Source organism: Vulpes lagopus, chromosome 8, assembly GCF_018345385.1.
Source record: "Vulpes lagopus strain Blue_001 chromosome 8, ASM1834538v1, whole genome shotgun sequence".
Lineage (NCBI taxonomy): Eukaryota > Metazoa > Chordata > Mammalia > Carnivora > Canidae > Vulpes > Vulpes lagopus.
The window spans coordinates 132574233-132587783 of NC_054831.1; the positions used below are offsets into that span (position 1 = coordinate 132574233).

At 64.4% G+C, this 13551-nt stretch overlaps 1 protein-coding gene across 5 annotated transcripts in view; it reads right to left on the bottom strand.

The window, feature by feature from the left end:
• PRDM2 (PR/SET domain 2) overlaps positions 1–13551 on the bottom strand; it is a 125475-nt gene that overhangs the window by 9350 nt on the left and 102574 nt on the right. The window contains exon 9 of one of the 5 annotated variants that reach the window (XM_041767604.1): positions 3290–4267. The exons of the other annotated variants lie outside the window; for them this stretch is intronic. Coding sequence (XP_041623538.1) covers positions 4252–4267 — 16 coding nt within the window. The 3' untranslated portion in view covers positions 3290–4251. Of the gene's footprint in view, positions 1–3289; positions 4268–13551 lie in introns of those variants that run through there. 5 annotated transcript variants of the gene reach the window in all.

Below are 13551 nucleotides of genomic sequence, written 5' to 3' on the forward strand. Positions count from 1 at the left end.
TGCCCTGGCTGCCGTGCTGGGCTCCCTCCAGCCTGGCCACGCGCAGCCCCCTCCAGGCGGCCCTCAGCCCTGGCTCCTCAGTAGATTCGTGGGGAGCCCAGGTCTGCACACCAGGCCCAGGAGGTGAGACCCCCGGGGGTGGTATGGGGCATAACTGTGAGCCCCCCGATTCTACATGGGCTGAGGGCTGCCCCCCCCCCCGCCCCGTCCTCACAGGGCTCCTCGCTCCCATCCTTGCTCAGGTGCCCCCACAGGAACAGCCAAGGCCCCCACCTGGCCCTTCCACCCGTGGCCACAGCATCCCGCCCCGACCATCGCCTGCCACTGGAGGGAGCCTCCCACCTGCCAGGTGCTGGACCAAGGTGACCCGCGGGGTGAGGCAGACAGGCCCCCTCACCTGGTCCGCTGTGAGGGGACCCTGTGGGGCCCTGGGAGGAAAAGGGCTCAGGTGCAGAGCCCCCGGGCTCCAGGCGATCACAGTCTCGCTCAGCCCCCACCTGGCCTCTGGGAAAGGAGGCACCTGGGCACCTGGAACCCCCCACAGGAAACAGAGGAAGCAGGAGAGAAGGCCAGGGCCCGGGGAGCACGCCAAGAGTACGGGGTCTCAGCCCAAGCCCCCGAGGCTCAGGGCTATGCAAGGACCCCTGGGACCTTCCAGGCTGGGCCGGTCCACCGGGGGGCATCTCCACGAGTCATGGGGGAAGGGCCCGTCCCCTCACATGGGCTTCCTGGAGCCCCAATGCCCCTGAGCCCAGGGCACCGGGGGAAGGTGACGTCACAGAGCAGCAGCCACACCTGAGCCTCCCGGGGCCTCCCGAGAACAGGGAGCGCAGCGTCCAGAGAGGTGGGGTGACGGTGAGACAACACTTAAAACAAAAGGCAAAGGCCATCCAATCACTGAGCAGATCATTCAATAACACGAAGAGGCAAGATGCTGTCGTCCAAGAAGAGCGTGTCAACACCCCACAGTCACTGGGCAGACGGGGAAGGCACAGAAACACGGAGCCCACAGGTGAGGGCACGCGACCGGGTCAAGGGCTGTCCCCCCTCCGTTCCCTCCCACTTTAGGGCCCTCCTCCCCAGGCCACGTCCTCGGACAGCCAGCCAGCAGCACAGCGATCACCGTGGAGAGAAATGAAGCAGGGGACAGAGCTCAGGAGTGCGCGGTGGGGGCAGGGGGCCGTGAGGCGAACAAGGAAGACCACAGAAGCATCTGGGCCAAGCCCCAAGGCGGTAGCTGAGGGATCTTGCCTGAACACCTGGACGTGCCTCGTTCCAGGTGGTGCAAACGGTACGTGCAAAGGGCCTGAGGTGGAGTTTGCCTGGAATGCCAGAGAAGAGGAGGCAGAATGGGAGGGTCCTGGGAGCCCTGAGGGAGGTGGGAGCCAGGCTGTCCTTCTGGGCAGCAGATCCGGCCGCCGTGTTGGGCACAGATTGTAGGATGGCAGGAATGGGATGGAGTGGGGAGTGGACCAGTCAGGGATGGCCGCTTGCACCTCCCTAGGGGGAGCAGGGGCAAGTGGCTGACTCCAGGTGCAGCTTGGAGGCCGTGTGGACAGGATTTGCTGATGAACCGGATGCTGGGGCCGGGGCCGGGGCCAGGAAGACACCGGAGGCTCGAATGACCAGAGCAGGATGGCCCGCCTTTAGCCAAGACGGGAAGACGGCAGGAGGCTCAGGCAGGCAGACAGCAGTCGGAAAAGGATTAAACATGAAGTGTTTCCTGCCCCGAGTGAGGTCAAGCGGGTGGCTGAAACGGAACCGGTGAATCTGGGGCTGCTCAGCGTGTGTGGACCCGGGATGGGGCGAGGAGGGGCCGGTGGAGACACCGAGGGAGCCCGGAGCGCGGGGGCGAGGGCGGGGGCCTGCCCAGGGAGAGCCCACCACTGCCGGAGGCCAAGGGGCTCCCCAGTCCCACGGAGCCTCCCTCCCCAGGCCAGGCTGCCCGACACGCTGAGCAGAGACCCCCGGCCGCCTCGGCCCTCCTCGCGCAGGAGGCGGCAGGGACCAGGACCCCGGTCCCCAGAGCTGGTTGGGCCACGCGGAGTCTTACACAAGTCTCTGTAAGCTCGCCCAGTGCGGCTCACTGGAAGCCACGTCTCGTGTCCTGCACGCTCGCCAGGGGTGAAGGGAGAGGCCGAGCGTGTGGGAGCCGGTGCCGAGGCGGGGCGACCCGAGATTCCCTGGGGGCTGGGCCGGGGCTGTGGGAGGCACCGCCTGCTTCCTGGCGCCAGGACCCGCCACTCCGGGTCCCCAATCAGCCAGCCCCTTCCATTCCAGGGAGGCCCTCCCCGCGATGAGGCCCCGGGCGGAGTCAGAGGCAGGACAGGTGGCACAGCCCTGGACCTGCTGAACCGGAGCCACCCACCTGTAAAATGAGGACGTCAAGCGAGGACAACTCTGCAACAGGACCATTAGGGAGCGCCGGCTCTGCACCCGAGCTACTTCGGGGCCTTCACGGGAGCTCTCAAGTATTCCCGGCAGCCCTGGAGGCCGGGCCTAGGACGATCTGCGTCTTGTAGAGGAGGAGACAGGCTCAGAGAGCTGAGGGAGCCCGAGGTCCCAACCACGTTCTCTTGGCCAACAGGGGTGCAGCTAAACTCCGAATCCAGGACCATCTGCCCCCAAAGCCCGGGTCCCCTCCCTGAGGCAGACTGTGTAGCGATGGGGACCAAGGAGCGTGTTTCCATATTCCAAGACGCCAGATGGAGTTAGCCCACAGGACAGCCACCCGGGAGGCCAGGAGTTGGGTTTGTTTGAGCTGGAACCCTGGCAGCTCAGAGGAACCCTGGCATTGCGACGGGGGCGGGCGGGGGGCGGGGGGTCAAAATCCAGCACTCGCTGGAGTCACCTGGACAGGTGAGAACAATCCTGCAGCCCCGCACCTCGGGCCTACAGATTGCAATTTAGCTGGTTGGCATCCCAGGCATTGAAAACTTTAAAAGTCAACTCTGAGGGGATCCCGGGGTGGCTCAGCGGTTTGGCACCTGCCTTCGGCCCAGGGTGTGATCCTGGAGATCCAGGATCGAGTCCCACGTCGGGCTCCCGGCATGGGACCTGTCTTCTGCCTGTCTCTGCCTCTCCCTCTCTCAGTGTCTTTCATGAACAAATGAATAAAATCTTTAAAACAATAAAAATAAATAAATAAAAGCCACCTCTGAGGGACACCAGGGGGGCTTAGTGGTTGAGCATCTGCCTTTGGCCCACGGCGTGACCCCAGGGTCCTGGGATCGAGTTCTGCATCGGGCTCCCCGCAAGGGAGCCTGCTTCTTCCTCTGCCTGTGTCTCTGCCTCTCTCTCGGTCTCTTATGAATAAATAAAATCTTAAAAAAGAAAAAAGCCACCTCCGAGAGCCACTGGTCTAGATGTGTCTCCTCAAAGTGTGGTCTGCAGTCCCTGGGGCTTGGGAGAGATGCAGCTGCTCAGCCACCCCCACAACCTCCTGAGTCAGAACCTGCATTTTAACAAGCTCCCTGGGGCGTCCAGGCAATCAGTCCACTGAGGTCGGGGCGAGGGGCTGGGGACACCCTGGGCAGGTGCCAGGTGCCAGGCTAAGGCCGTTCGTAGGAGAGGCCTGGCTCTGCAGCCGGAATGAGGACAACACAAGAGGCTCTCGGGAGCAAAGGTCCGAAACCACTGGCCTGACAGTCGTTGCACTTCGTTCAAATGGAGACGCTGGGGGCTGGGGCGTGGAGGGGGGGACTCGCAGCTAACAGGTAGTATTTTCACGTGCTCTTCCCTCTGACCATGTGACAAGGGTTCCTGTGCCCTCTCTCTGGCTGGGGGGACAGCAGCACAGGCAGGTTAGGTAACTTGGGTCACACAGAGGCGTGACGGGGGCGACCAGACTCACAGGGACCTGCTCAGACCTGAAGGCCGCCTCCCAGCACACGGGTCGCCCTTCCCTCTCCACGCCGCGCGCCCCCTGCTGGCTCGGGATCGGCTGCCGTCCCTCCCGAGGACGGAGGGCCGCCCTGCCTCGCGGGGCTTTCATGCCAGGATCTGAGGTCTTCAGAGGCCATTAGTTCCCCAAACCTGTTTGGCTTGAACTGCAAACACCAGCATGTGACAGCTCAGAACACAACCCAGGCACCAGGAAGGCTGGCCCGGCCCGCGGCGACCGAGCCAAGGCAGCTGCCGGCGGGGAGATCCTGCCGGGCGCCGTCTGTCCGTCCGTTCGTCCGTCCGTCCCCGCCAGGCTGGGAGGGGGCCGGGGCCCTTCACGCTCAGCTCCGCCACCACTCGCTCAGGTCACGTGGCAGGTGTCCTGCGGGAGCAGTGAGGGGACGCAGTGGCCTCACTGCTCATTTGGGGGACGCTAAAATGGGAGGGGGCACAGGGCAAAGGGAAGCCCCACAGACCTGGGACGAGGAGCCGTGCGAGGCGGGCGCCCCTCGGGGGAGATGGGACTCAGGCCCCAGAGGCCCGGTCCGCGTTCACTCCTCACCCGCCCACCGCTCTGCCACCAAGCCCGGCTCAGGAGGTGCTTGGAGAATGTTCCTGAACAAGTACAGGGCGAACCTGGAGCCCAGACCCCCAAACACGCCCAAGGACACTGCCCGAAGACCAAATCATCCCAGGAAGGAACTTCCCGGAAGGGTTCTCTCGCTGCCAGGCCCCCCCAAACCGTGGGGCCAGCGCCCACTTTGACAATGATGTGACGCGATGCCACAGGCCTCGGGCCTCCCTGACACACACTCCTGCTCCCCACGGCCCTGGGGGCAGACGCTCCGGTGCGGAGGCTTCAGGCCAGCAGGGAACTGCCGCTGCCCCAGACGAGCCCCGCTCAGGCCCAGGCAGCCCCAGTGGGACCCAGCGGGACCCAGCAGCCCCAGCAGGTCCCGCAGAGGAACCGTCCCCCTAGGCGGGCACCTCTCCGGGCCCTCTGCTCCGGCCACCACCCAGCTCCAGCACACCCCAAGCGCCGGCCCCTCTCCCCTCACTGAGCACAAACAGGCGGCTAACACCTAGGGAAACACAGGAAACATCTAAGACCAGGACGGGGGCCAAAAGGAAACACGAGCAAACACGTGTGTCCAGACCAACACACACAAAGCAGATTCCCCGGAGGCCGGCACGAAGAGTTCCTTGAATTGGTGAAACTCTGCAAAGATGCTAAGTCTTAATTATCGGACCGTTCCGTCTTTCGAGGTTGACACGCACCAAAAAAAAGAGCAAGTCACTTCCCGGGACAAAGCCTGGCAGGGTGTGAAGGCGGGCACCGGGGCTCTATCTGGCCTGCTAATGGGCCTTCTAGGTCCCGACGTCTGCTGCCCGTCCCACGACACCAAGAACAGGCGCTGCCTCCGGGAGGAGCCCGCGGGAGTCGGGGCGCCTCTGCCACCGCGCATCTCGAGCGGCTCGTCTCCGGAGGCCCCCGCAGAACGGGGCGTCGTCAGCAACCCGGACGCTGCCCCGAGGGCAGGGGTGCCACGGACTGCAGGGCCGGAGACCTCCCGTGCAGAGGGCGCGGGGGCCTGGGTGGCAGAGTCCGCTGGGGCACCGCCCCCCCAAGCCCCCCCCCCCCCCCCGTTTCCGGCTGACTCAGCCGGGTATAGCGTGGAGGGCGGGACAGTTCACCCTGTTTCACAGACGGGTCGCCCAGGTCTGGAGGTGCCCTGGGCCGTGGACCCGGGCCGCCCGGCACCCCCTGCGCTGCCTGGTGAACCGCTCACGCCCCATGGGGAGGCTATCCCCGGGGGGGACAGACCCCGGCCCAGCCTCATCACTGGGGACCCGCAGCCGGCCGGTGGCACATGGGAGCGCAAACCTTCCTAACGGGTCCCCCCAACCAAGGCTGGTGTCGGCATAACCCCCGCGTCACGGCAGCCACCGGCCCGTCCCTCCTGCGCGCCTGACTTGGAACCACAAACTCAGTCTTGACGAGGCCTCTGTGAGACGGGCACCACGACGTCTTACGCACGAGGAGCCAAGGCACAGAGTGGCCCGGCAGCTTGCCCGACAACGCGACGCTGCAAGAGGCAGCGTCAAAGGGGAGCCACTCCCCGCCAGAGCACCGTGTGCGGCCGCGTCCCTGCAGGATCCCGAGCTTTAACGTGCGGACGGGGCGGCACAGGCTCCCAAGAGGAGGACGCGGGCGGTCACCTCCCCCCAGCCTACTGGCCCCGTTGATCGCTGATCGGGTAACTATTGATTAACTGCCTGTCCGTGCCTGGCACCGTGGGGCAGTGGGGGGCGGGCAGACGCGCTCTCTGAAGGCACAAGACTGCAAGGGGACGGCCTTGATCCACGCTAAGCTTCCACGACGGCCCTTCAAAGCACCACAAAGGAAAAAAAAAATGTTACTTTAGCCATATACAGGCGCCTGGGTGGTTCAGTCGGTTAAGTGACCGCCTTGGGCTCAGGCCGTGACCTCGGGGTCCTGGGATCGAGCCCCGCATCGGGCTCCCCGCGTGGCCGAGAGTCTGCTTCTCCTTCCTCTCTTGCACGTGAGCGTGCACGCTCCCTCTGTCAAATAAATACAACCTTTAAAAAAAAAAACTTTTTTTTTTTTATTTTTAAAAAATCAGCCCTATGAATCAACGTGTCCTGAATTTTGATTTAGTATAATCTTTGGGAGTCGGGGTCCCCACTCTGCACGTGTACGTGTGCTGCCGTGCGCCCTCGTGGGGAGATGCCCTCGAGACTTACGAAGGCGTTTCCCCTCCGCACACCAAACAAAACCAGACGCTCCGCTGATTATCAGTATTCATCAGTCAAGCACCTGGCACATACCTGGCCCGCGCTAGGCCCTGGGGACACAGCAGTCAACCAGACAGACCTGGTCTCTGCCCCCACGGGGCACGTGTTCCAGAAGGGGAAGGTCATTATCTGTATAATGTAGAAGTAAATACGCAATTGCAAAGTGTGAAAAACAGACGACACCAGAGCTCAGACCGAGGGAACGGACCCCAGCAAGCTCTGCAAGCACACCCGGAGACTCGGGCTCTGGGGCACATACGAAACACAGTTCAGGACTCGCTTCTCTTCACCACGCTGCCTTTTGCTTTATTTTACGGGGTAGGGAAGGACGAGCAAGCGTAGAAGGCATAACCTACTTTATAACCCCCGGAGGAAAGAGACAGGACTGCCCCGCAGAGGTCCGAAAGTCTGGCCCCGAAGGCCACTCCTCCAGGAGCAGGGCTGGGGCCAGGGCTGTTACTACCGGTTCTCACCCCCAAGCCTCTCCTGTCCTCCTGGTGCACCTGAGCCTCAAGACGGGCGCTGCACCCAGGGATGTGGGCACTTGGCAAGCAGAACAAGACTGGGGTAGGAAGTCCTCCGGTCTGTGCCCTGGGCCTTCTCTGAACTGCGAACAACACACCTGGTTACGCGGGGCTCTTCGGCTCCTTGGAAGCAGCAGCTCTGCCGGTCTGTGAGTGGCCAAGGTCGTTCCAACGGGGTCACCCTTGGCTTGCTGGATTCCGACAGAGACAGCCCTGGAGGAGCAGCAGGGGAGCTGGGGATGGGTGTGGTGGGAAGTCAGGGGGAGGAGTCAGGGGGCAGTAGGCGCAGAGGCAGAGGCGAGCTGGGGCCCAGAGGAGAGCCTGAGAGCTGGGGGCGGGGACGGGGAACAGGGAGAGGGGAGCAGGGAGCAGGGAGCGCCTCCCCAGGTGCAGGGCCGGGCCTGCCTGCAGCACACCAAGCCGGGTCTGAACCCACCGCCACCGTCAGATGCCACGTCGGCCCCTGCACATCCTCACTCAGCCCTCAACACCTCCAGGCTCCCCTCCCCACGCCCTCAACACTGGAGCGCCCCCAGCATCGATTCCCGATTCCCGAGTCTCCTCTTCATCTAGGCTCGCTCTCTGGGGCCTCCAATCTCGAGGTCTTCAACACTGCGTAGCGGGGACGCCCCAATTGACGCTTCCAGCTGGGTCCTGCCGTCTGAACTTCACACTGTCTATCCCCCGTCTCCCCTTCAGGGCCTCACAGCCTCTCCAACGTCCTAGGTTCAAACCTGAGTTGCCGGCACACACGAGCCACACAATCCGCCTCTGATTAGGTGAGTCTTCCCCTCATCCCTTAATGGCAAAGCAAAAGGCACCCGGATGCCGCAAGCACAGTAAGAAAACCCCCAACCCCGTCGTCCTCCTTAACTGCTCCAGTCCCCACCCAACCCTCAGCAAACCTCGCGGCTCTGCTTTCAACACAGGCCCAGGATCCCGCTGCTGCGCGTCCCCGGCTGCCACACTCCCGTCCAGCCTCCGTCGCTCCCCCGGTCACTGCGTTCCCTTCCTAGTATTTTCTACTCCTGGCTCCTTCCAGCTGATCGTGAACAGATGAGCAAGAGTCAGTCTCTCAGAAGGCCCGTCCCCCCACGCTACTCCTCCCCTCGCGGCCCTCGGGCTTCCACGCGCTCGGAGTACAAGGGGAGTCCTTACGATGGCAGTAGCGGCCCCTGGTCCCCTCCCTGACCTCACCCCCCTTGTCCCCCTCCAGCCAAGCCAGCTTCCCCAGGGTTCCCTGGGCGAGCCGGGGATACTTCTGCCTCAGGACCTTTGCACTTGTTATTCCTTCTGCCAAGCGCTTTCCACCCTGGGTCCCCGGGCTTGCTTCCTCCCCCACTTCCAAGTCTTTGTTTACATGTTCCCCTTTTCGGCCTGGCTTTCTCGGGCTCCCACGTTTTAAATAGCAGCCCCCCATCGGACTTCAGATCTCTTTCCCCCTTCCCTGTTTCACGTGTCTCCACAGCACTCAGCAGCTGACACTCGGTGTAGCCCCTGCTTGTTCACGGTCTGTCCCCCCCGCCCTCCGCCCCCAGAACGTGAGTTTGGGGCGCTGCTACACCCTCAGCAGTGCCCGCCCCCCGCGCCCTACGTCCGCCCGACCGGACGGGTAAGGGCAGGATGGGACGAAGCCCCGAGGCCGCAGCGACGGCCCCAGCTGGCGCACGCCCCTCACGCACCGGCTGCGGCTTCCGGGAGCCCACGTGCCTCATAAAGCAACCTGAGCGCAAAGCCTTCCGGGCGCCACGCGCCTCTTAACCGGATCCGAGGGGGTTTAGGCAAACGGCCAGGAGCCTTTCTCACCCGGCCGGGTCCGCACCAACAGCTCTAGCTCGGGGTCTGTCGGCCTGGATACGACGGAGGCACGGGCGTCAGTAACAGGTCCGAGCGCCGTCAACAGGCCCGGGGACCAGTACGGCCACACAGGGTGGCCACGGGCTGTCCCTGCAGGTGTTGGGCTGGGTCGGAGGGCCGGTGGCACGGTGACGCGCGGGCACCGGGACACTGCACAGCAGGTCACCTGCCGAACCCGGCAGTGGCGCCGGTTCCGGGCCGGCTGGCAGTGCGGCAGGTGCGCCCCCCACGCGGCCCGGGCCTCCTCCCACTGCTGCCATCAGCGTGGCGCCGTCACTGGGGGGCGGCCTGGGCTGGCACAGCCCCAATCAGCGTGGGCTCTAGGGCCAGGCGAGTCGCGGCTTCTGAACAAAGGTAATAAGCTGCAAGGACGTCTTCCGCTGCCGGGCGGTTTGGAGGCTCCACGGGGGAGGGCCCTTGGGGTGACGTCAGGAGGCGGAATCACAGGGTGACAGGGAGGGCGACCCTCCTTTCAGACCCAAAAACTGAGCAAAGGGTTTAAAGACGTCAAGGAAGGCCTGGCTAGCTGCACGCGCCGCCCGCCCGAGGTTCCGGACGCTGCACCCATCCCCGGCAGCCTCGTGGACGGGGCGCAGGACGTGACCCGTGTCGCTGAGCCAACGAGCCGGCGGGGAGCGCACCGTGTGCATCTCTAACCCGGAGCTGCGCCCGCGGGCCCACCCTGTGCTGCGGCCCGGAGGGAACAGTCACCCGGTGGCCCGTCCTCTCCTCTCAACCTGACCTCAGCTGATTGCGAACTTACCCGCGACAATTCGCTGTCCCCAAATTCACGCTTGAAGCTGCGAGGTCCCAAGTCAGGCACAGCTTGGGGAGCGGCTGCCTCTCATCCCCAGAGACTTCGTTTTGCCCCCCGCTTACTCCACACGCGGCAACGCCGTGCCCACAGGGGACCATTGCCACCGCCACCGCCCGCCGCGCACACCGAGCCGACGCCAGCGAGAGGCTGAGGTCGCGAAGGCCCCGAGGGCTACGGACAGCAACGGCGGCCACGCGGCCAGTCCTCACCCCACCACGGCCCTGACGCCCCACGCTTGCGGGTCCGTGTCCTTATGCCTCGGTCGCGGGGCATCGCCAGGGCTGACGGGAACGTAGGTCAAGCGTTCTGAAAACTGAGCGGTGCCACATCGGAGGTAACGGCTAAGCAGCGACAGAAAACAACTTCAGGTAAAGACCGGAAGCAATTAAATGAGCTGGGAGGACGCCTGTCACCCGTTCTCTTTTGGACCCAAAGGAGAACTCCTAACTCCGGCGGAGACTCATCCGAGCGGCTGATAAACCAAGGATTTCCAAGCCCCGCCCCGGAGCTGATGGTTTAGTCGGTTGGGAACGTTAAGGACGCAGCCCAGGTGGGTAGTGACGCAGGTGACCCACGAAGGGGCTGGGCCGGGGAGGGAGATCCTAACTCGGGCCCCTTCACGCACCTGGGAACACCGGAGCAACACGGCTCCTCAGCCGGGAGGTAGCAGGGCCATACACGTGGGGCCAACGCCCCCGGCCCCGCTGCACCGCACCCCACACAACTCGGGACGTCACCTCCGTAAAACACCTGCCGTCAGCTGGCACTAGCGGGCTGCAGGGTGACCGTCCCAGTCCCAGAGGACACGCGTGCCGGTGACGGGACGGAGTCACACAGCCAACAGCACCAACTCCGAGCACGACGCCTGGCAGCAGTTGACGGAGATGCGCCACAACGGTCGGTCCCAGGGCGTCCGGCTCTGGGTTTCGGCTCAGGTCAGGATCTGCGAGGGCTGGAAGGCTGATCGGGCGTGGGGCTCCGTGCCGCGTGGAAGCTGCTTGATTCCCCCCACACAGGCTCTCCCTGAGTTGGATCCTACGTCGAGGCGGCTAACGCAGGCTTTCCCAAACGTGCCAGGACAGTCACCCCAGAGAGTCTCACTAGGAGCCTGAGCCACGGACAGGGGCTGGGGCGCCTGGGTGGCCCGGGGGGTTACGTGCGCTCTGGCTCAGGTCCTGCGGAGCTGGGATCGAGCCCCAGGGCAGGCTTTCTGCTCGGCCGGGCGGGGGCCTGCGGCTTCTCCCTCTCCCTCCTGCCCCCCTGCTCCTGCTCACGTGCACGCTTTGTCTCAAATAAAATCTAACAACAACAATAACAAAAAAGGAGCATAAAACACCTACAGACTGTGCACTGGTGATTAGAGCGGTTCTGAGAAGCTTCTGGAGCGAGACCTGGAAACGGGAAAGCCGCCGCGCAGGTTCCACAGGGCGCGCCCAGTAGGGAGGTGAGCCGGGAGGTGAGCCGTGCAGACACAGGGCAGGCTTCGGGCGGAGAGGACAGACAACCTGCCGCAGACGGGCGCCGACCAGGGCCACCGCAGGCCCCCGGCTGCACCCTCCTCCCATGAGTCCCTCCTGATGCCCTCGGGCTTCAGGAGCTGGAGGAGACCAGTGCTCCCTCTGCCTGTGGCGCCTAACGCTCTCCTATCGTCAGGCCGGCCGTCCAGCCCCGTCCAGGCCCGTCCAGCCCCGTCCAGGCCCGTCCAGCCCCGTCCAGGCCCGTCCAGCCCCGTCCAACCCCGTCCAACCCCGTCCAGGCCTGTCCAGGCCTGTTCAGCCCCGTTCAGCCCCGTCCAGTCCCGTCCAGCCCCGTCCAGGCCCGTCCAACCCCGTCCAACCCCGTCCCTTGGCAGCGCCGAGCCAGGGCCAGGGCCTGTGTGACCGGGCCGGCAACTCGGGCCAGAACCCCCAGGCTGCACACTAGCGGCTCCACTGCCAGGGGGGCGCCCGGGCCGGGTCAGGCCTGCACCCCTTCGTCCGCACCGCATGCCTGCAGGTGATGAACAGAAGCACATCGGGGGCACAGGGAGCGCAGGACGGACGGGACCAGATGGAACCAAATGGGATGGGACGGTGGGGACCCTGCCCGCCTGAAGACCTCTGAAGGCAGCGCTTCCGCCGCGGAGCAGGGGCTGAAGGGAAGGGGAGGTGGTGTCCCCACGAGTTTCTCAGAGCAGCGTGGGGGGGGGGCCAGCCCCAGCACCGCCATCCCCTCCTGCCTCGGAGGCAGACCCCGGGCCCTCAGCCGCCCCCCCGCAGCGCGGCCCCCGGAACACACGGGAACACTGCCCACGGACGCCCGGGAGGATCCCCGCGCTAAGGGAGAGCAGGTCTGACCAAGCTGGGACCTGCTGCCCCTCCCGACAAAGCTGCACAGACGGACGGGGCGCCAGCGCAGGGCCGACACCAGGCCGACACCAGCCCGCAGGCCTGTCCCCAAGGACACCCGAGACGCAGCAGACCTGGGCCTCCCACGGGTGTAGGCCCCCCCAGCCTCGCGGGCGCGTCCACTGCACACGCGCAGCCGGAGGAAGTCCGGTCCCCTCCCTGCTTCTTCAGTCGGGCCACTGGAGGCCGAAGGGGCAGGGCCTTGGCTCCCAGGCCTGCGGGAAGGAGGAGGAGGGACCCTGATGGGGACCGGCCGCACACTGTGACCTGGGGCCAAGCGCCCCACCCCGGGCCACGCGGCCCCTCCTGTAAAATGGGAGAACACCGAAGTATTTACTTCCCGGGCTCCTCTGACGCTCCCACGGGGAAGGCGAGGAGCCCTGAGCGCGGGGGCTGGCGGCGGGCATTCCCACAGCGGTGCTTCAGTTTCCTTGGCTAGGTCTCCCCGATTTTACGGAGCTAATGAAGGTCGTCTTCTGCACCCGGCCTTTAAAAATGTCTTTTTTTTTTTTTTAAAGATTTTATTTATGTATTCGTGAGACACAGAGAGAGAGAGAGAGGCAGACACAGGCAGAGGGAGAAGCAGGCTCCACGCAGGGAGCCCGACGCGGGACTCGATCCCGGGACCCTGGGGTCACGCCTTGGGCAGAAGGCAGATGCTAAACCGCTGAGCCACCCAGGGATCCCTAAAAATGTCCGTTTTGGGTTTGAAATTCAAAACCAAGAACACCGTGTGGTGAAAAATCGTAAGCAGCTCTTTCCTCTGATTTGGAAAACGGCTTGTCCTGCTCTATGTAAGCTCCTCGTCGTTTCTGCCGCGTGCCAGTGCCCGACCTGGAAAGGGAGCCGCTCGGGCCGGGCCCAGACTCCGCCAAGGCCCCTGGGGTCGGAGGCAGGACCAGCAGCTCCTCACCACCTCCGGGCAGAGGCAGGGCACACTCAAGCAATGTTCCAGCTGCCACGGCCTGTGCCGTCACACAAGATTTCCTGCGTGGCTCTGAGCACCGGCCACAACCTTCAGTCAGATTCAAACGGACACCCACGTGGCCACGACTGTTTACGAAGCACCGTGCTATGGCAGGCAGCGTCTGTGACCCCCACACGCTCAGCTCTTGCCTTACGAGCAGGTAAGTAATAAAGCCAGGATTCAGAGATTTTATTCAGCCAACGAGGATTTATTGAGCAGCTACTGCATGCCAGGCACGGTGGCAGATGCTGGAAATGCAGCCGTGAACAACACAAAAGTCCTTCCTCCCGGGCAGAC